This window comes from Mesoplodon bidens (genome assembly GCF_964165515.1).
Source record: "Mesoplodon bidens genome assembly, chromosome: 10".
NCBI lineage: Eukaryota > Metazoa > Chordata > Mammalia > Artiodactyla > Ziphiidae > Mesoplodon > Mesoplodon bidens.
In genome coordinates, this window is record NC_138172.1 from 93,174,116 (window position 1) to 93,197,336 (window position 23,221).

Consider the following 23,221-nt stretch of genomic DNA (forward strand, 5'->3'; position numbering starts at 1 on the left):
GAGTCATCAAAATCAATGCTGCTTTAGACCTGGGAAGATGGTGGAAAACAATGGCCCCGGTATGGAAGCAGAGTGGATGCTGGTTTGAGAGGGAGGATAAGGGGAAGTTTGAGAGGGGTGATAAGGGGAGCAGCATGTACGTGAAGGTTCCCGACAGGCAGTTGGAGCTGACGTTCAGGAAAAAGAACATATTCGGATTTTCTGTGATAGACGTTGCGCTTTCTCCCCATACATCGTCTTATTTCATCTCACAGCAATCCTTTGAAAACATTATCATCGTCATTATAGATGTTATAGATGAGGAGACAAGGAGACGGAGGCTCAGAGAGGTGAACTGTCTTTCGAGGCCACAGGGCTAGTGAAGAAAATGAGCTTTGTTGTCAACAGGGCACCGACTTACTTTTTTGCATTTCTGTTTTTTTTATTTGTTTTGGTTTGTTTTTTTTTGCCGTACGCGGGCCTCTCACTGTTGTGGCCTCTCCCGTTGCGGAGCACAGGCTCCGGACGCGCAGGCTCAGCGGCCACGGCTCACGGGCCCAGCTGCTCCGTGGCATGTGGGATCTTCCTGGACCGGGGCACGAACCCGCGTCCCCTGCATCGGCAGGTGGACTCCCAACCACTGCACCACCAGGGAAGCCCTGCATTTCTGTTTGTCCATTAAACATTTTATTGCCTGTTATAGATTATAGATTATAGTCATTCGATGCCTGCAGCCTCCAGCAGCATTATTTGTTGCCTTTCATTTGCTATTAGGGTCTTAAATAAAATAGCTGGCCATTTTTTGTGCGTTTATAATGTTGCAGAGATTCTCATTAGGGCATAGGTATTCCGAAGAGGTTAAATAGAAAAAGGATTGATTTAATTTGTGATGAATAATTGTGTCTAAAATGGGTACCGTGCTCCACGTTCAAATAAGCCAGAAGCCTTCTATTGATACTGCAGGAAGACACAACAGATAATACGAACAACTCCAAATTTAAAACATGAGTGCATTTGAATTTTATTTTGGAATGTAGATGTGATTTATCATTTGTTCTGCAGGCAAGGCTTTAGTCCAGTTAGGGGGAAGAAATATCAATGCACTAGTATGGATTATTTTCTAGAAGAAGTTTTAGAGACTTAGTAAACTTTCTGAGCTGCTGAGACTTGAAATTCCTCATTAGTGGAGGTGAAGCAAGGAACCTTTTAGAGACTGTTGTACCCAGCGTCTTCACTGCAGTTGACCGGCACGTGTGTTGCATGAAGTAACCCAGGAAAGAACTCAAGGGAGGCAAGTGTGTGGGGTTTTTTTTTGTTTGTTTAACCTCAGAGGCAGTTATTATATTTATTATACTGGGCAGCAAACAAACCTGCCCTTAGCTCTGGAGGAAGAGATCTTCTAAGGCTAGAACCTATACAAACATCCTTAAAAAGATAATCCAGGAAGAGGCGGGGGACAAATTAGGAGTATGGAATTAACAGATACAAACTACTGTACATAAAATAGATAAACAACAAGGATTTACTGTATAGCACAGGGAATTATACCCAATATCTTAATAATAACCTATAATGGAATATTATCTGCAAAAAAGTGGAATCACTATGCAGTACACCTGAAACTAACACAATAGTGTAACTTAGCTATACTCCAATTAAAAGAAAAAGACAGCCTAGAACAAAGAGAGTCAGTGCCTCTACTTACAAGATATGCAGCAACAAGGAAGACCCATAGAGGGTTGCCTCCCTGAAAATGACATACACATTCATTGCCGATTACACAGGTACTAATATCCGCTAAGAACACCAAGGCACTGCTTGTTTTGTGATGGGTCAGGGAATTGCTTGGAGTCGCAGGGTCTTCCAAGTGTGTGTTTTTAATACAGGTGAAAATATGACCCAAGTGAAGGAAGTGGGGAGGGAGGGCCCTTCTCGGGAGAGAATCGTAACGTCAGCAGCCAATATTTATAGGTCGTGCGGTGGGCCAGGCCCTGGTCTGTGTTCTTCGAAGGTGTGAACTCCCAACAGGCCTCCATGGGCTGAGTACTGGTATTATTCTCACTGTAGAGATAGGGAAACTGAGGCACAGCTGGTGGGCGAAGGAGCCAGGATTCCAACTCTGGCAACTAGAATCCCAATCCTGTGCCCTCAGCAACCTTAAGAGGGGAGGTCATTTGATGCCTGGAAGCGGTTCATTGCTGGGGCAACTTTCTATGAGGTTCCCCAGCCTGCTTGCTGGGCAGTGCGTTGTCGCATGCCATTCCCTAAGAATCCCATGAAATAGAGCTTATTATTATCTCTATTTTCTTAAAGAGGAAACTGAAGATTAGAAACCTGAATACCTCCCCTAAAGTCACCAATCACCAAATGCCAAAAGCCACCACCAGTCTCTCCCAGGTCTCTGTGACATCAAAGTCAACCATCTATTGACTGCCCAGCAGGAAGAGCTATGGCATAAAGTGTGGGCTGTCTCTAAGTGTATAGAATAAGCAAAGCCTGTCTTCTTAGTCTTCGACCAGCTTTTCATCCTGGCCTCCCTGCACTGCGTAGGCAAGAAGTCCTGCCTGGAGGGGGATTCCCTTCTTCCCAGACCCGAAATTAAATACAAGAATCTAAAACCATCCCTGACATTTCCTGCTGAGTGCTGTCTGCTTGACAGTGTGCCACATTCGGAGGGCAGCGGCATCCTTCCAGGGAGAGTGTAAAATGGTCTTATTGAATGAATACCTGATTAAGTGAATGGCTCTGAGCCAAGGTGAGGAGGAGTGATTTGGCAGCCAAATCTCTGGCAGCTCATTCAGCGTCCTTAATGTCCCACCAGCTTCGTGCTGGGCTGCCTGTGAGCCCCGGGAGGGGCCGTGGTAATTAACTCAGCATTTTGATTGAAAACAGCTGCAGGGAAGCAAGTCATCCCATTGTCCGTTTTGCTGGTGATTGGAAACGACTCGGGGCATCTTGGGCTCCACGGCGCAGCCTCCCTCTGGAGGAAAAAAAATCGAGGTAGAGTGTAGGTTTCCCACTTGCTCTGCTTTTCAAAATGAACCATTCATCTTTGGAGGGTCAGAACTCAGCCACCCATTCAGCGAGTATGAGTCATACCCCTAATTTTAAAACAAACATTTATTTCAGAGAAAATTCTTATCTTGGCTGATCTTTATAAGCTCATCTCTCTGTTCTTTCTAGGCTTGATTTAGGCTGGTTTCAGTAAAATTGTTGTCTTTGTAAATACGTATTCCTTCCAGTAAATCCAAAGACGATCATCAGCCTTTCCTTGGGATTAATGCGAGGACAATCTGGATATAGTTTTGGATAATGGGATGTGGATTTTTAGAGGTTAAAGATGTGTAGCCCACATCTTTAAAAACATCTCATAGGGTGTGCTTTTACTTCTTGCTACGGGCATTATCCGGGGTTCCTAATCTCACATGAGAATCTGTGCTAGAAATGGAATCTCTAAGTGCAGATGCTTTTCAGATACACAGTATTTTATGTCTCTCTGTCATGAGTTCCACTTTTGATCCAGCACTGCACGATCACGTCCAAAAATTTAGAAGATGATCCAGAAACACTTGGCCTTTTAGTAGCCAACTTCTAAGGGAGACAGCACAGCACCAGACAGACACAGGATGAGAACCGTCAACCGACAAAGAAAGGACAGCAGCCCTAGGATCCCACAGGCTTATAAAATTCAGTCTGTATCCAGCACGGGGAGTTTACAGTCTAATGAGAGCAAGGCATGAAAATAAGTAGAGAACACAATGAACACATTATGTAAGTGCTGGTGAGCCTGAGAGAAGGAAGGGCTGTGCAGCATTGCAGTGGTCTTGAGTGGCTTTGTCAAGATGTTAGGAATGATTACAAAAGAAAGTCGCAGTCAGGGGGGCCGTTATGGGCAAAGGCATGGAGCCAGCGGCAGTGTTAGCCTAGGTGGGGATTGCAGACAGTTACAGGATGGTGTGTATGTGATAAGATAAAGCATGGTCTTAAGTAGCACAGAGGAGAGGGCATGGGATTGGGGTGGGGAGAACCTAAAATAAGTGACCTGGGGGGCTTCCCTGGCGGTCCACTAGTTAAGACTACACCTTCCAACGCAGAGGGTGTGGGTTCTGTCCCTGGTCGGGGAGCTAAGATCCCACATGCCACATATGTTTTATGTGGCTAAAAACATAAAAACAAACCAACCGAGAAGCAATATTGTACCAAATTCAATAAAGACTTTTAAAAAAATGATCCACAGCAAAAAAAGAAAAGAAAAGAAAAGAAAAAGACCTGGAAGATAGGTTAGAGCCATGGTTCTCAAAGTATGGTCCGCAGACAGGCAGCCTCCACGTCATCTGGGAAATCTGGGTAGGAGAACCTCTGGGTTAGAAAACAAGCAGGAAGGGGCATTGTGCAGGGGTGGTGGCTGGAGTGGAGAGTGTTCAGATAGAGCTGAGGGAATCCACATACCCAAAGGCCTTGAGCCAAGTGTGTTTGAGCTGGAACGGGACACAGCTGCACGCATCTGTTTATGGATGATCTAGGGTGCCTTTCATGCTGTGCCGGCAGAGTGGAGGCCTTCCGATAGACTGTACTGCCTGCAGAGCTGAAAATATCTACCGGGCAGCCCTTCACCAAAGTTTACTGACCCCTGATTTAGCACGTGGGACTGACATTACCTGGTGATGGAGCCAAGGGGAGAACACAAGGGCAGCGATATTGGCCAGCCTTCTGTGTTGAGTGGGCAGGGATGGGATAGTTTGAGGGTGGGGTGCTGCCTTCAGTGGATGTTTCTTAACTTTTTTTCAAGTATAGTTGATTTACAATGTTGTGTTACTTTGTATACAGCAAAGTGATTCAGCTGTACATATATATATATACATTCTTTTTCAGATTCCTTTCCATTATGGTTTATCATAGGATATTGAATATAATTCCGTGTGCTATGCAGTAGGACCTTGTTGTTTATCCATTCTATATATAATAGTTTGCATCTGCTCATCCCAAACTCCCAATCCATCCCTCCCCCACCCCACCCTCCTTGGCAACCACAAGTCTGTTCTCCATGTCTGAGCCTGTTTCTGTTTTGTAGATAAGTTCATCTGTGTCATATTTTAGATTCCACATATAAGTGATATCATATGGTATTTGTCTTTTTCTGACTGACTTCACTTAGTATGATAATCTCTAGGTCTATCCATGTTGCTGCAAATGGCATTATTTCATGCTTTTTTATGGCTAAGTAATATTCCATTGTATATATGTACCAGATCTTCTTTATCCATGCATCTGTTAATGGACATTTAGGTTGTTTCCATGTTTTGGCTGTTGTAAATAGTACTGCAACGAACACTGGGGTGCATGTATCTTTTCAAGTTACAGTGTTTCTGGATACATGCCCAGGAGTGGGATTGCTGGGTCGTATGGTAGTTCTATTTTTAGTTTTTTGAGGAACCTCCGTACTGTTCTCCCTAGTGGCTGCACCAAGTTACATTGCCACCAGCAGTGCAGGAGGGTTCCCTTTTCTCCACACCCTCTACAGAGGCTTCTTAACTTCTTATGGTTCCTAGTTCTCACTGTGAATGTGAGAAAATGCACACAAGTTTAAGGGCTTAGAGACACCCCAAAGTCTAGCGATGGAAAGCGGGCTAACTCTAGCAGGTATTTGGGGAGATCCACGTAGCTCCAAGCAGAACTTTGGGGGAGGGGGCACTGTGAAGTTTAAAAACAAAATTGAAGTTGGTTTGCAAACTTTTAAAATCATGATATGTAATTTAAGATTTTTTAATTGAGATAAAATACAACATAAAATTTACCATTTTAACCATTTTTAAGTCTATATTTCCGTGGCATTAGGTACATTCACATTTTTGTGCAATCATCACCACTATCCATCTCCAGAACTTTTTCATCATCCCAAACTAACTATATACACGCTCAACAGTAACTCCCCATTACCCCTCCCCCCAGCCCCTGGTAACCTCTATTTACTTTCTGTCTCTGTGAATTTGCCTGCTCTAGGTGTACCACACACAAGTGGAATCATATAATATTGTCATTTTGTGTCTGGCTTCTTCCACTTAGCATAATGTTTTGTAAAGATTTATCCAGCTTAGAGCCCATATCAGAATTTCATTCCACGGTAAGGCTGAATCATAGTCCACTGTATGGATATACCCCGTTTTCTTTATCCCTTTCTCTGTTGAGGAACACAGCAAAACCAGCTTGGACTATCCCAGGCATGCACACAGCATCCTCTGTGATCTGGAGGAAGTACTTCCTCAAAACTCTGGAGAGGGACTTTCCTGGTGGCACAACGGTTAAGAATCTGCCTGCCAATGCAGGGGACACGGGTTCGAGCCCTGGTCCAGGAAGATCTCACATGCCGCGGAACAAGTAAGCACATGCACCACAGCTGCTGAGCCTGCGCTCTAGAGCCCAAGAGCCAGAACTACTGAGCCCACATGCCACCATTACTGAAGCCCGTGTGCCTAGAGCCCGTGCTCTGCAACAAGAGAAGCCACCGCAATGAGAAGCCCGCGCACCACACTGAAGAGTAACCCCTGCTCGCCGCAACTAGAGAAAGCTCGCGTGCAGCAACAGACCCAATGCAGCCAAAAATAAATAAATAAATAAATTTGTTAAAAAAACAAACCAAAAAAAACGGAGAGCCAGATGATGGAGCCCAGCCCTGTATTTGGTCTGTTGGAATGTTCACCATCCATGGGGCCTTGGGAGATTTCTAGTGAGTCAGTTCCACACAGCAGACTGAGAATATTGAGACACCAGCAAGCAGCTGATGGGTTGCCCCCATTGCTCCAACACCTAGAGCTCTGTACGCAGAAAAGTGACACACTCCGTGCTGCTTACATGTGTGTGCCACTGGGTAATTGCCACAGGGAGACTTTCCCTGTGGGGCCCTGAACCAGATCAGGTTGTACCAGGCAGTGTTTTCCTCCCTCATTCTGTTCCATTCATCTGCCTGGCCACAGGCCACTGTTTTGGAATGTAGGGATTTGGATTTATCTGGTCCTTGGTGCATGATACATTCTTCTCCATGAACCCCAATGAACTTCATTTATTATGCTTATTTTATTACTTGATCTATTTATTTTAAGTGTATAATCATCACGTGCTATAAGAAGGAGTTTATGAGCCAATTACAAAGTTAGAGGACAGTTCCCACAAGACTGCCCTCACTTCTCACACCACTTATAGGTTCTGGGGTGGGGTGAGTCCCCCAAACCACCCTCAGATTCATCCATTGGCTAGAAGCACAGAGCTCCCTGAAAGCTGCTATACTCACATTTACAGTTTACTACAGAGAAAGGATACAGATTAAAATCAACCAAGGAGGAGGCATATAGGGCAGAGGTCTGGAGGGGTCCAAACACGGGGCTTCCAGGTGTCCTCTCCTCATGGGGTCATGGAGGGCGTTACCTTCTCCGAGTCCTGCAGTGTGACACTACACACACAGTACTGCCACCCATCAAGGCTCATCCGAGCCCCAGTGTCTAGAGATTTTCTTGGAGCTCAGTCTCCTACCACCCACGTGGCTGATCTTTTATCCTCAGTCCTCCTGGAGGTTGGGTGCGTACCTTTAGTCTTTAATTCCTCCAGAGGTTGGCACTGATATCTCATGAGGCCCAAAGCTCCCCTCATAAATTATATTTTAGACTGGTGGTCAAAGCCCCCAGGCAAACAGAGATACTTCTATAGGCAGGACCTCCCGGTAGCCAAAGACAAAGGCCAGACGTCTGTTTGGGTAGGGTTAATCCTGCACTATATACCAGCAGATCTACTGCATAATCCAAGAACTGGAACCCAGGTGTTTGTAACAGATGAATCAAGATTTTCATCTTATTTCTGCCATTTATGAGCCATGTAACCTTAGGGGAGTCCCTTAACACGCTAAGCCTCAGTATGCTGGTCTTTACAATGGGATGATAATACACTGATTGTTGCTTGTATGAAAAGCATTGCTATCTATAGTCTACACAAAGAAAGCCCCAGTGGCTTCTGTCATTCCTGCTCTGCTGGGTCCCAGGAGGTCTCAGGGCCTTTGTAGCCAAGAGGGTGGTAGAGTTGTATAGTGTCCCAGAGACTGGAAGACAACCACAGAAGGGACCCCAACATGGAACTCCCAGGAGGAATGACTTGTTAGTTCAAGATTATACAGAACCTTCCACTTTCCTTCCACCCGGCCACATCAAGGGCACCAAATGCCTCAAGACTGACTCAGACCGCCTCAGTTCCAGAAAGGCATTTTTCTGACTGGATGGAGATTTTTGTGTTCTCTGTTTGTAAACTTGGGCCATCTAATCTCCTGGAACCCCAGCACCCTGGTAGTTGATAGAATCTGACTAAGCCTCCTCCAGCTACCACTGACCCCTTGCTGTGTGGTGTGTAGCAGAGCTTATGAGAGTGTGTGTGTGAGAAGACAGCTGGCAGCCTTCCCTGTGGGATGTGGAAAGAAGATTCTGCATTTCCCCACCATGCCTTTGGGGAATTACTCATCTAAGTGCTGTGGAAGAGCAGGCAGAGTGGAACCAGGAACCATTACACTTAACCCTTACAGACACACGCCAAGCTCGAGTTTAGCATCTCCCCTTTCTGTTGATTCTACTTGTACCTGTGGAGTGGCTTTCATGCTTTTGGGTGTGAATGGGGGCCTGTACATTGGGAGCTATTATAACTATAATCCCTTCTACCAGCTGAAGAAAGAAAATAAATTCTCAAACATCCATGGCTTTTTCTTTTGTGTAAATCACAGGTGTGAGAAAAAACCCAGATGCTGGAAAGGATTGAGAGTTTGAAGGTATTGTGTTGATTTGATCACGGAACCAGGAGAGATTAGTGATACATCAGTGTGGGTGAAAACAAGGGATTCAGGAAGAAGCATTTGCTGAGTTACAATTAGGATGGTGAGCATTCATTGAGTGTGAGCATTATGCCAGGCACTGTGCATATTAATTCCTCCCCATGTTATAGGCAGAGATATTACCTATAAGATTACACACTGGTGAGATACTTACTCTCTAAACTGGACACATGTATAATTTGGAGTAAAATAAAAATTACAAGAAAGAGAAAGATTTCATAGGCGGTAGGAGTGAGGCCAGGGTTGTTGTTGTTTTTTTTTTTTCTTTTTTAATTTTTATACAATTTGTAAAGTTACTTCCCATTTACGGTTACTACAGAATATTGGCTCTATTTCCCGTGTTGTACAAGACATCCTTGAGCCTATCTTACACCCAAAAGTTTGTACCTCCCCCTCCTCCACCCCTATATTGCCTCTCTCTCCTTTGCACTGGTAACCACCAGTTTGTTCTCTATATCTGTGAGCCTGCTTCTTTTATGTTGTATTCACTAGTTTGTTGTATTTTTAGATTACACATATAAGCAGTATCATTCTGTATTTATCTTTCTCTGTCTTACCTCACTTAGCATAATGCCCCCGCCCCCGTCTGTCCATGTTGCTGCAAATGGCAAAGTTTCATTCTTTTTCAGGGCCAAGTAGTATTCCATTGTATAAATATACCACATCTTCTTTATCCATTCATCTGTTGATGGACACTTAGGTTGTTTCCATATCTTGGCTATTGTAAATAACACTGCTATGAACATTGGGGTGCATATATCTTTCCAAATGAGTGTTTTGGGTTTTTTTTTTCAGATATATGCCCAGGAATGGGATTGTTGCATCATATGGTAGTTCTATTTTTAGTTTTTTGAGAAACCTGCATACTGTTTTCCACAGTGGCTGCACCAGTTTACATTCCCACCAACAGTGTAGGAGGATTCCCTTTTCTCCACGTCCCCACCATCCTCGACAACATTTGTTATTTGTAGATGAAGCCAGGCTTTGAACTTGTTCTTTACCTACACCCCAGCCTATTCTTCCTACTACTGTCTGTGTCCTCCCCCTGCTAATACTAGTAAGAATATTAATTTGTTACCTTCCTATCAGTAATAATAATGTTTTATCCTGATATTCCAACGATGCCCATGGAAGTGAGTGCTGAACGACTTCTGAAGTGAGATTTCTCACTGTTGCGCTAAGAACATTTGATCAAGAGTCAAAAATGACAGATCCTTGTCTCCCAACCCCAATTCTAACCATGTTACTGTGGCCAGTTCTTTGCACCTCGTCACAGCAGTCCCTCTGTCCTTAAAGCAATTCACTCTGGAGCGGGGTCGTGGAAAGCACCTATGGTTCCCAGCCTCCAGCCAGAGTGGTGGGTAAACAGAGATTCCCGTGTCCCAGGGTAGCTAATCTGGCACACACAGCACTTGCGAGCGGAAAGGCATTTGCTTACGTATTGAACCAGGGAAGGTCTTGACAGAAAAGCATTTCCAGCTTTTCTTAAAAACTCAAACTCGACGTCTCTTGGACAATTCATTTGGGACCGGTTTCGGTCCAGATGGTTATCCCTTCAAGTGATTATTTTTCCATCTTGAGCCTTTCCAGGAGTTCCAGCACGGGCAGGCTGCCAGGGGACACTGGCTGCTCAGATGCCGCGGCGACATCCCCCGTGAGCCAGGGACAGCCCAGCCCAGCCCAGCTGTGGGCCTTGCCCCTCTACCCTCCTCTCTCAGGCCTGACCTCCTACAGACACAGAAATGGGCCACATCCCCATGCGGTGGACCCACCCGGAGGACAGATCCCCCTGTTTTTTCCAGAGGTGGCAAAACCCACTAGCAACACCCCCCGGTGTCACAATCGTCACGTGGATGAGATACAATAACGGCAGAAGCCAGGAACCAAGGAAGAGCTTCGCCCAGGCTTGAGGAAGCCTGTCGCTCTATTATGCTGACAGTAGAAGCAGGTGAGGGAGCCCGACTTAGGAGGGAGACGGGGGTTAGCTGCACGCCAGGCAGAGGAGTTCAGTGGAGGACGGGCAGCAGAGCGGCTGTGCGTCTTGCAGAGTCCCCTCCAGCATCTCTCCGCCAAGGAGATGGAGGTGTAATCAGAACAGTGACTCCGAGTCAGTTTGTTGCCCTCAGAGCTTCCCCGAGCCAGGGAGCACCCAAATGCAACTGTATTCTTACAGGTGGATTTAAATTTTTTTAATTATTACATTACATTTAGTCACTGTATTCCTTGCCCCCAAATCTATAGATGAACAGGGCCCCCCAAAACTATTATTCTTGGTGCTAATAATATAAAGAGAGGGGCTCTTTTCTCCTGCCTGTCCTCCTTCCACTAACATCTCAGCTGTAGATGGTCATGGCAGATCCCTGCCTTCCCAGCCCTGTGTGGCATGCGTCACTTCACTGACTGAAGGGTCCTGCACCCTGGGGCAGACTTGAACTTGCTTTTGGTGACCCTAGAGGGAGAGAGAGCTTGTTTACACAGCGTGGTAGCATCCGCGGTTCTCCACCTCTGACTCTGTAGGATTTTCCCTCTGGGGTTTCAGCGCTGCGGTGCCCTGGATCACCACTAGGTGGGCTCATTGAGCCTGGTGCTGGGTGATGTGCTGGCGGGGCGGGGGGGCGGGGGATCCCTGCGGCAAGCCTGTGAAGTAAGAGGATCTCTCTCACTTCCTTACTCGACTCCGCCTCTAACACGGTATGCCACGCCCTCTGCAGTCCCTGATTAGTGCTCGTCTGGAGTGCAGCGGCGCCCTGTACGTTTTCTCCCCCTCTCATCCCTATGATTCTCTCTCTCTGCCACATGGACCGTCAGTTCGTGTCTCCAAACTCTGCCTCAACACTTGGGATGACACGGGGATCCCTACCTCATGAGGCAGCCCAGCTCATTTTAACAGTTCTGATTACTTTCTCATTTCTACTGTATACAGTCGTCGCTCAGTATTTGCGGGGGATTGGTTCCAGGAGCCCCCGATGCTCGAGCTCCATGGTCGACATTCCATGTAGGTGGTTCTGCATCTTCAAATTCAGCCAGCTGCAGATGATGTAGTACTGCAGGTATTTATTGAAACAAAAATCCCCGTCTAAGTGGACCTGTGCAGTTCAAACCCGTGTTGTTCAAGGGTCAACTGTATATCAGTGTAATTTGGAGGTCAGTTCTGCTCTCCTGCCTTCCACGGAGGGTGAGAAGGACCTAAGCATATAGATCTTTATAGATCTGAGCATTGCACCTCTGCTCTGGCATTTTTCTGTCCCCCAAGCCACACATCTTCAGTTGCCTCAGCTGTTACTTACCTGTCTTGGGTCCAGACCTCCCGCTAACCCCATCGCTCCACCCTGGGCATGCCCGCCAGTGTCCCCTTGCCTCAGGACTTTGTGGCTTTACCAGTGCCGTATGCTCCTGCAGTATTCATTCCATTATTGGGAATACTGTGCTTTTTAAAATGAAGTTTATAGTTACGCCAGCTTTTAGGCACCGTACCCAACCGTTGGTTCATGTTGAATGGATGGTCAAACAGAAAATTCCTGGGCTCTTTGATGTGCACTATTCTTAAGTCAGATTGCTCCAACCCTGCTATTAGACTAATTGAGCTATTGAAACCAAGGGCAGGGCATGTATATTTATTCTCGTTCATCTTTATTTTTTTGGTTTTGTGCCATCACTTCCAGCTTCTCAGGATATGTTTGAATATTCATTGCAGTAATATATTAAGCATCCCTTCCAGCCTTCTGTTACCTCTAAATATGATAACCAAAACACTAATAAAATGGTGAACAGAATAGAACTGAAACTAGAGCTCTGGCATACCATTTGCCCCATGCTGACACTGAATAATTAAGGTCCACTGTACATACTAGAAACAAAGTAAGTGTTTGATGAATGACTATGTGATCCACTTCCTTTGGGGCATTCTTGTTCAGTCAACCATGAAGGTATCTAATTACACTATCATCCAACCCACCCTTCTCCATCCCAGAAACCTCAAGGATGTCAGAGTTGGGCCTATTTTTAATATTTAACCTAAATGAAGTGCCTTCTACCCTTGCACTACACAGATCTTCCTGTGTAATAATTTAGTAAAGCAAGAGATTTGCATGTCAGGACTTCAAGAATCCTTGCCATGTCCTAGTGACCTCTCCCATCAGGTCCAGGTGTTCTGTCTTTTAAATGGTCATATGGTTTTTCCAGAACTGTGACACAAGCTCACCAGGCTGCATTTCCTCCTCTTTAAAACCGAAACCACGTCTCTGCTGTGCATGGACATACATGCCAGACAGTCATGGGTTTCACTCAAACTGAGAAACTCGCAGGATGGAGGGTGCTGGGCAGAGCAATCTAGTTTATTGCCCTGACCTTGGAATGCATTTTTAGGACTGTATGTATCAGATTCTAGGAGTGTCTTCCATTCAGAGCAGTTGGTTTTTATTTTACAGGACTCAGAATCAGTGGGCAGCATCTCATTTTCCTAACACTTCCGAAGCAATCTGAATCCACGTTAATGGGTGGGGGGCTCTGGGGATTTTTGAATGATATCAAAGATATAGGGCTCCCCTGGTGGCGCAGCGGTTGAGAGTCCGCCTGCCGATGCAGGGCACACGGGTTCGTGCCCCGGTCCGGGAAGATCACACATGCTGCGGAGCGGCTGGGCCCGTGAGCCATGGCCGCTGAGCCTGCGCATCCAGAGCCTGTGCTCCGCAACAGGAGAGGCCACAACAGTGAGAGGCCCGAGTACTGCCAAAAAAAAAGATATAAATATCTTCCTTTATTAAAGTCTGTTCTTTCTCCTGGAGATGACTGAATTATACATAAAATGTACAATAACAGCCTTTTTAAAGTGTATTTCCTTGTAGTTCTTGAAGATGGAAAGAACCAGAAGAAAAGGAGCATCTGTTACTTAGAACTGTATTGGGTCTAGGTGACCCCAAAGTAAACAGCTGAGTTCTCCCTAAATATTGCGTGCTTATCTCCAATGCTCCATCTATTCTGTTTGCTCACAGCACCTAGTTTGGTTTCCCAGCACCTACTCCATTCAGAAGCGGCTCGAGACATTTACTTTACTTAGAAGCTTATGCAGACAAGCTGAGTTTCTCACACCTTGCTGTGCATATGAATCATCTGGAAAACGCAGACTCTGAAGTCAGGTGGTTTGGGTGGGGCCTGAGATTCTGCTTTTCTAAAGCTGCTGGGGGAGCCGGTCTGAGGACCACACTTGGAATAGCAAGGTCTTATTGCCACTGAGCTAAATTTTAAGATACTGATGAGGAGAGAGATACAAATGTAGATATAAAGATGCTTAAGATGGATGTATTCAGAACAGTGATTAGCAGGCAAATTGTATGTAGTAAACCCTAAATAAATGTCTTGATCCATCTATTAATTCCCTGTTCACTTTCCCTTTCCTAATAATAATGTTAAAACCTATGATCTGCATGTGTGGCTCTTCGGTAACTTAGCAGTTATACAGTAGTGTGTGGCCCCGTGTCTCTGCTGTGACAGGTACATCCGGAGGTGAACTCCTCCAGGGCCCAGGTGAACCACTGATGCGTTTCAGCACTGAACAAGCAATGAGGGACATGGACACCATGTGTCTGCAGCTAGAAAGAGACCCTAAAAGCAGACATCCACTCTCCTTTTTTCTTCTCTTCTTCCTAGTCTCTTTCTCTCTCCCTTTCTTTTCCCTGCTGTACTTTGCACCTTCATAATTTACCTCTCTGTTCTTTTAATTTATGAACTATCATCCAATGTACCAGGGACATGATGGCGTCCTCTGGCGCCCTCTCGTGGTTCACTGAAAATACAGCAAGATACAGTCCCTATCCTCACGATGATTTCCCCTGATGAGAGATACAGACAGTACAGAGAGCTAATGAAACACAGAGAAAGGGACACATGCCCCAGAATTAGAGAGACCCGACTCCTCCAAGCTGCACTGGTAAATAGGAGACAAGGTCCTCCTAAATGTAGGAGGAGGGAGTGTTGAAATTTGTATCAGTTTGGCCCCAGGTGGCTCCAGTTAATCTTTGTATCTTTGATTTATCATTTGTATTATCTGGAAAAGATGTTTATCAATGGACAACTTTTCAGAAGAGTACATTTGAATCTGTGTGATAAGGCCGATATGTCCTAGTTGGTCCATTAACAGAAGACCAGCCATGGAATCTATACTGAGCTCTTTAGGGACAACTAAGTCAGCCAGTGTCTTTCAAAAAACAACACAGTTGTAAATAAACCAAGGCACTGCTGAGAACCAAGTCAGCATTCGTATTCAAATTCGCCAAAGCTGAGTTCTTTTTTAAAAAGTACCTTTTCACCAACAAGGTAAAGGCCAGTGTGCTAGTATATACAGAAGAGAGTAACCTGCTTTTGAAAGGTTATGAGTGCAATGCCAACTACAGTATACTTCACTTTACTATCATGAACTTGGGTCAAAAAAGGAATTCTCGGGCTTCCCTGGTGGCGCAGTGGTTGAGAGTCCGCCTGCCGACTCAGGGGACACGGGTTCGTGCCCCGGTCCAGGAAGATCCTACATTCCGCGGAGCGGCTAGGCCCGTGAGCCATGGCCGCCGAGCCTGCGCGTCCGGAGCCTGTGCTCCGCAACGGGAGAGGCCACAACAGTGAGGGGCCCGTGTACCGCAAAAAAAAAAAAAAAAAAAAAGTACCTTCAGAGAGGTTTTCTAGGTTTGTGTATGGTGCATTCGGTTGTACAGCAGTTTTACATTTGCATTGCTAATGGACCTCTTTCTGAATGCGTTTGACATTTTACTTGGCTTTGAAAGGACTTTTATGCTGCTATGTTTTCTTCCCTAGAGCTGCCTTGGGCTAATTAACCTATTGCCTTACTGGCTGGGCCTGCTATATGCAAATATTCTCATTCCGGATTCTGACATACTACTCTTGCATGAACTTCCCTAATGAAATCCTGCAGGGTTTTATTGGATCAGTGCTGCTGTGGAGCCAGCAGGGGGCGCATGGAACAGTTCACTTGGAGTCCATCTCCTAAATGACTTTCCTTTGCTAGTCAGTGTGGGAACAGAGTTTATGCAGTTCTTAGAGTGACTTAAAACCTAGAGAGAAAAGATTAGTATCAGTACTTTTTAAGCAGTCAAAAGGGGCAGCTGTTTTCAGTTTCTGTAGTTTAATTTTATTCTATCATTGTTTTGAAAATAGCACTGTCATCTTAATCTATTTGCACATATTGGGTGTAAATTACATCCCATGCATTTCATAAGAGAAGGCTCTACTGAATGCAGTTATCTGGGACTTACAAAGCCCTAGGTCGGGGAGGGTAGTGCTGAAAACTGCTGCCTTAACTGCGTCTGTTTTAACATCAGACTATAGAAAAGCGGGTCTGCGTAGGAGAAATGCTAAAAACCCAGGGCCTGGAATTCCCAGAGCCTGATCCACGGCTTCCCAGGATCACAGCGCGTGACACGGCTCACGGCTGCAGCTGCTGCCTGTAGGCGGCCCTCACGACTGCCGCCTGCAAGCCTGGTCCCTGTTGGTTCCATTGATGATCTGCCTCTTCCCAGGTGGGCATCTGTCTGCCTACACAGTCATGGTAACAGAGTTCTGTGGTTCCTGAAAGACTGAGATTAGGTGTCCATGAAAACTGGCTCCAGGCTCACTACTTGTATGTCCAGGTTGAAACACTCAGGCCTGATTGATCCAGCAGAGGTTTCATCTCTAGGGTTAAGGGTGGATTTGGCCCTTCATGGAGCATGTGGAGAGAAAATTCAAAGACCACTTGGAAAGGAAGTAACAGGGAGAGGTAAAGCAAGCATAAAGTCACCCTCACTAAGGACACCCTCAATGCAGCAGCCTGATGATTGCATTTTTTTTAAAACCATAACCATGTTCCTATTTTAACTGTCAAACAGATTCCTTTTGGCTTTCTGTTACCATGTGAGTAGCTGCACTGGGAGTTGTTTGGAAACTTGTAGAGAATACGATTATTTGGGGCTCCCTCTGCTGAGTTGTCCTGTGTGTAGTGTGTGTGCACGTGCGTGCATGCGTGTGTTAGGGAAGAGAGACTTGTTGTAGATCCAGTATGGACCCAGAGTCAGTGGAGCCTCTGAGTAGCGCCTTTGGCAGATGGGGACTCAGAGACAAGGTATGCAGTCCGCTGAGGATTTCCGTTCCTAACCTTGTTCTCCCAGTGCCTGGCTCAGAGGGTAGGTCTGGCTGACCTTCACCGGTGTCACCCTCCTCGTGGGCATCGTTTGATGGCCCAGCGAGGTAAAGAAGAGCTAAGGCGTGGGAGCGGCATTTCTGGAAGCGAAACTAAGAAACGCATTGTCTACCTTCTGAAAAGAAAAAAAGAGAGAGAGGGTGTTGAGAGAGGTGTCTTAGGAAACTTGCTAAATCCATAAAAAAGAGGTTTTGACTTGCTGCATGTTGTAATGATCTCCCTGGTGTCCTAAACAGCGCGGCCAGTGTTTTACCTGCTCTCATGTGGGGGCGGGGGCGGGGGGGTGGGTGTTTGGAATTCACCTTGACACCAGAAGCTTAGTCTCGGTCTCGAGGAGGACGTTCTTTTCCGGTGCTGATGTTCTGATCGCCTCTCTCCTCCCTCTCCTCTTCCCCTTGTCCCGACCCTCTTCCTTTTCCCAGATTCCAGGGCGGCTGCTGGCGGATCGCACCCACAGGGAGATGATTCCTCATGAAGAGCCTGGATCCCCTACAGAAATCAAATGTGACTTTCCGTTTATCAGACTGAAAGCAGAGCCAGCCAGAGAGTGAAGCGGTCACCGTGGAGGGGGGACGGCGAAAAATGAAATCCAACCAAGAGCGCAGTAACGAATGCCTGCCTCCCAAGAAGCGCGAGATCCCCGCCACCAGCCGGCCCTCGGAGGACAAGGCCACGGCTGTGCCCAGCGACAACCACCGCGCGGAGGGCGTGGCATGGCTCCCGGGCCACGCGGGCGGCCGGGGCCACGCGGGCGGGCGGCTCGGGCCGGCGGGGCCCCCGGCAGAGCTCGGTTTACAGCAGGGAATAGGTTTACACAAAGCGCTGTCCGCGGGGCTGGACTACTCCCCGCCCAGCGCGCCCCGGTCCGTCCCGGCGACCACGACGATGCCCGCGTACCCGCCCCCGCAGTCCGGGGCCCCGGTGTCACCCGTGCAGTACGCCCACCTGCCGCATACCTTACAGTTCATCGGCTCGTCCCAGTACGGCGGGCCCTACGCCGGCTTCATCCCTTCTCAGCTGATCTCCCCCACGGCCAGCCCCGTCACCAGTGCGGTGGCCTCGGCCGCGGGGGCCGCCACTCCATCCCAGCGCTCCCAGCTGGAGGCCTATTCGACCCTGCTGGCCAACATGGGCGGTCTGAGCCAAGCCTCGGGACACAAGGCTGAGCAGCAGCAGCACTTGGGCAGGACCGCGGGGCTCCTGCCCCCCGGGTCCCCACCACCCACCCAGCAGAACCAGTACATGCACATCTCCAGCTCTCCGCAGAGCGCCGCGCGCCCGGCCTCCCCGCCGGCCATCCCCGTCCACCTGCACCCGCACCAGACGATGATGCCGCACACGCTCACCCTGGGGCCCTCCCCGCAGGTCGTCGTGCAGTACACCGACTCCGGCAGCCACTTTGTCACCCGCGAGGCCACCAAGAAAGCCGAGAGCAGCCGGCTGCAGCAGGGCGTGCAGGCCAAGGAGATCCTGAACGGGGAGATGGAGAAGGGCCGCAGGTACGGGGCGCCCACCGCGGCCGACCTGGGCCTGGTGAAGGCGGGCGGCAAGGCCGTTCCCCACCCGTACGAGTCCAGGCACGTGGTGGTCCACCCCAGCCCTGCCGACTACGGCAGCCGCGACTCCTCCGGGGTGCGGGCCTCTGTGATGGTCCTGCCCAACAGTAGCACCCCTGCCGCCGACCTGGAGGTGCAGCAGGTCACCCACCGAGAGGCCTCCCCCTCCGCCCTCAACGACAAAAGCGGCCTGCACCTAGGGAAGCCCGGGCACCGGTCCTACGCGCTGTCTCCCCAGCAGGCCCTGGGCCCCGAAGGCGTGAAGGCCGCCGCCGTCGCCACGCTGTCCCCCCACACGGTCATTCAGACGACACACAGTGCTTCGGAGCCCCTCCCGGTTGGACTGCCGGCCACAGCCTTCTACGCAGGGACTCAGCCGCCCGTCATCGGCTACCTGAGCAGCCAGCAGCAAGCGATCACCTACGCCGGCGGCCTGCCCCCGCACCTGGTCCTGCCCGGCACCCAGCCCCTGCTCATCCCTGTGGGCAGTGCTGACATGGAGGGGGCGGGGGCGGCCTCGGCCATCGTCACGTCGTCGCCCCAGTTCGCTGCAGTGCCTCACACGTTCGTCACCACCGCCCTTCCCAAGAGCGAGAACTTCAGCCCCGAGGCCCTGGTCACCCAGGCCGCCTACCCCGCCATGGTGCAGGCCCAGATCCACCTGCCCGTGGTGCGGTCGGTGGCATCCCCTGCAGCCGCGCCCCCTACGCTGCCTCCCTACTTCATGAAAGGCTCCATCATCCAGCTGGCCAACGGGGAGCTGAAGAAGGTGGAGGACTTAAAAACGGAAGACTTCATCCAGAGCGCAGAGATCAGCAACGACCTGAAGATCGACTCCAGCACTGTGGAGAGGATCGAGGACAGCCACCACCCGGGCGTCGCCGTGATACAGTTCGCTGTCGGGGATCACCGAGCACAGGTAACGTTCATCCGGACCACTCAGGTAGGGGGACACCCCGCCGCACCAGCTTCATCGCTTCCCGGCACAGTGAATTTCTTCCAAGAGGCAGACCTGTCAGTGGCTGTGGGGATGATTGAGGGTTTTCATTTACACCTGGCAGTTAGACTCGTCACGTTTCCCAACCACGTTCTCTAAGAGAATTAAGCCCTCGTACACCAAAGCACTTGCTGTTTGTAATGAATTAGCTTCTCTGTGTCTAGAGTGGGGCTGGTCAGGTACCATTTTTGGGACAATTAAGAAGATCGCCACTCAGGTTATTTTTTTGTTCTGGGGTTTAGATGAGGAGCCCTGATTAAGAAAGGTCATCTGTTCCCCTCCCCCCCCCCCGCCCTTTCCTTTGGTCAGGAGAAGACAGTGCTGGTTCAGGTGAGAACGTTAAATGCCCAGAGTGGCCACACCCCATTACACGTCTTTGTTTTTTTGTTTTCTTTTGCGTTACGCGGGCCTCTCACTGCTGTGGCCTCTCCCGTTGAGGAGCACAGGCTCCGGAGGCGCAGGCTCAGCGACCATGGCTCACGGGCCCAGCCGCTCCGAGGCATGTGGGATCTTCCCGGAGTGGGGCACGAACCCGTGTCCCCTCCATCAGCAGGCGGACTCTCAACCACTGCGCCACCAGGGAAGCCCATGTCTTTGTTTTAAAATGTAGGTTTTGTTATTATTTAGGTATGGTGAGGCCAACAGATGAGAATACAACTGCCATTGAAAAGATAGTTTGTTTTACTCAGATGCCATGAGGAGGGTTTGTGCCGTGCCATGCAGGGCCACATGGGGAAGCACCAGGGTCAGTCAGGAGGCACTGGGAGTGAAGAGAAAGCATGGGCAGGAGCCTTGATTGTGGTTTCAGGGGGAAGGAGTGGGTGAGGCAGTGTAGGCAGACTTAGGATTGGCTAGTTGGAATCATTTCAGCAGGCTCTGGGCATAGGAGCTGTCCTGGGTGTCTGGTACCTGGCCCTGGGATGATTAGGGCTGGTGGATAGTGGCCCAGAGAGTGAAAGCTCCATAGAGGAGGTGGCTGGGATGTGGGTGTTTGCTTTGCATATGAAGGACATTCTCCCAGGCAGGTGAGCTGTCAGCTATCTCTAGGAATGAGCTAACCCAGGGAGGCACGGTCCCTCCAGAGTCAACAAGGCCCCAAGATGTCAAAGCATCAGATACAGAGAATAAAAGGCATGGTTAATATAGTCTGCAAAGTCAGGGCTGCCCCAGGTGAGCTCCTGGGCTTCTGATAAATAGGAACCCCAAGGACCAGATGTAGCCAAGCTGAGTCATGTTAAAACTGGAACTATGATTAGCTCTCTTAATTTCCATGGTTCCTTCAGTCCACTCTTTTCCAGTTTCTTAAATCACTTGAATGCATTTATTCTGCCCATTTGTATGAAACAGCAGTTTCACTGCCTGGCTTGCTTGGAGTCAATCAGGTTTGGCCCCCAGGCCAGGAACTGCCCTGGTGGGTGGTAGAGACTCACTCCCTCTGGGAATGGTTTCACTGAGGTCTTTTTTTTTTTTTTTTTTTTTTTTGTGGTACGCGGGTCTCTCACTGTTGTGGCCTCTCCCGCTGCGGAGCACAGGCTCCAGACGCGCAGGCTCAGCGGCCATGGCTCACGGGCCCAGCCGCTTCGCGGCATGTGGGATCTTCCCGGACCGGGGCACGAACCCGTGTCCCCTGCATCGGCAGGCGGACTCTCAACCACTGCACCACCAGGGCAGCCCCTCACTGAGGACTTTGAAACACTCAGATGTAACAGCGCCTCCTTCAGGTTGAAATGAGTTGGAAAATGGTCACGGCATAGCTGGTACGTGGGACGTTCACAGAAAATAAACTAGTTAATGGTTTGAATCGTTTTTAGTATATTTAAAAGAAAAAGATCAAGTGAGGTAGGGGAGCCCGATTTTCCAAAGCATTTTCCAGAACCGCTTGTGAACGTCCGGATGTGGGATTGTGCACAATATCAGGGGACCTGTGTTGCCAGGAGCTTTTAGCCCCGAAGACTTTTCTTTTTTTATGGTGAGATGTTGCTATAGCCTTTCGTAAGGCCCAAGGAAGATTTCCCAGAGTTCTGATTTAAAAATATATATATATAGAGAGAGAGAGAGAGAAAGCAAAACTCAGAATATTTGGAAAAGGGCATCATTATTTAGAACTCACTACCCATCTGTAGTTGCTGCTCACTCCCACTGTCCTACATGGATTAGGGGTGGATGGATACTAGTTGAAAGAACAAGCTGTCTTTAGCAAAGTTGTCTTTGAACAGACCCCGGGTGAAGCCTGGAACATAAACCAGAAGGAGAAGGAAGCATGTTTTTTCCTGGTCCTTCTCATCCTTGAAGCGCTGCTGTGCAGAGAGGCAGGCACGGACGGGCGTGATGTTGAAAACGCCTGCTGTCTCCAGCCTAGCATCTCTTTCCCTTAAGAGCAGCTCTGAGCTGAGGGCTCATCTCCAAGGCCCCGGCAGCCTCCGTAGTCATCAGGAGCTTCACAGACCTCTAGGCTTCACATCGACCCGACCCGGCAGTTCTGAGAGAGGAAGCATCTCCCTGTGTCTGCCCCGCTCGATCCTTTGCAGAGCGAACGCTTAAACGATGGTGAAATCGGCTTCCGTGTGTGAAGTCTCATTTCCTTCCCATCGCCAGCCCACCAGTCTCCTTGCTGACAGCCAGGGTGCAGATTAGAAGGCAGCGTGTTTGTCAGGGCCTGCGCACAGGTCTGTGGCTTCGTCTCCAAGGGGTGGCCGGAGTTTCAGGCTGTAGAAACACAAGTGCGGGGCCCCGGCACCACCAGTGATTTGTCGCTTTACCCCGAAGCCTATCAGAAACAGGCTGACATCATCACAGCTAAAATACTCCACCAGCTGTGTTTACCACAGTGACAGGAGCAGGGTCAGGAGGGAATCGGAGGAAGCGACACGGGGAGGGGGAAGGGAGAGAGCAAACGAAGGTCTGGATTTAATTTACACTCGAGGGCTGAGGGCTTCCCTCCATCCTCAGCGGCACTCGGTGGGGTTTTCTCCCCTGGTCTGTCTGCTCAGTGGATTAGAAATCACTAACACTTGCACCCACAGGGAGATTTAGAAACATGCAAAGTGTTGCACTTAATTAGCAAACTCACAAATTGGATTGGGGAAGTTGTGGAAGGAACGGGTGGTTTGCTAGAGGACAGATGGCTTTATGACCCCAGACGTAAATCCCGCACGGAAGCAGGACCACAGGGATGCTTGACGTCATAACCAACCACGGGCATCCCCGGTGAATGTAGTGTGGCTGGTGGGGAGAAGCCACGAGCCTGGGGTCTGGTTGGCTGCAAGACAAGTGGTCTCACCTCTCAGAGCTGGGGGTTTTCTCATCGCTAAAATGGGCACATGATTCCTTATACAAGATCATATCTTGGGCCGCCTCTCGTTTTTGTAATCCCTTGCTTTCCTGCTGTGCAGAACAGCCCTTGTAAAATTTACTAGCATCCACTAAGCAAAAACCAAAGGGGGGACATAAAGGGAAACTTTGCGGACTTCATGCTTATAATCAGTGCATAGACCTCGTTGGAAGGAAAGCCATCCTGATAGAGCCAAGGGAGTTTTCACTGAGGGGGTTGTTTTCAGGAGCCAAATTCCTAATTATTATTGTGTGAAAGACACCTCCAGGGTGGTCTCCAGCTGAAGCTCCAGATGAGGCAGCGTAGGAGAAAAATG

At 48.7% G+C, this 23,221-nt stretch overlaps 1 protein-coding gene across 4 annotated transcripts in view; it reads left to right on the top strand.

Moving 5' to 3' along the window:
• Window positions 1–23,221, top strand: part of ATXN1 (ataxin 1) — a 414,991-nt gene that overhangs the window by 374,299 nt on the left and 17,471 nt on the right. For all 4 annotated transcript variants that reach the window (XM_081245982.1, XM_081245984.1, XM_081245983.1 and 1 more), the window contains one exon: window positions 17,444–19,496. In XM_081245982.1, coding sequence (XP_081102108.1) covers window positions 17,604–19,496 — 1,893 coding nt within the window. In that variant the 5' untranslated portion in view covers window positions 17,444–17,603. The remainder of the gene's footprint in view (window positions 1–17,443; window positions 19,497–23,221) is intronic.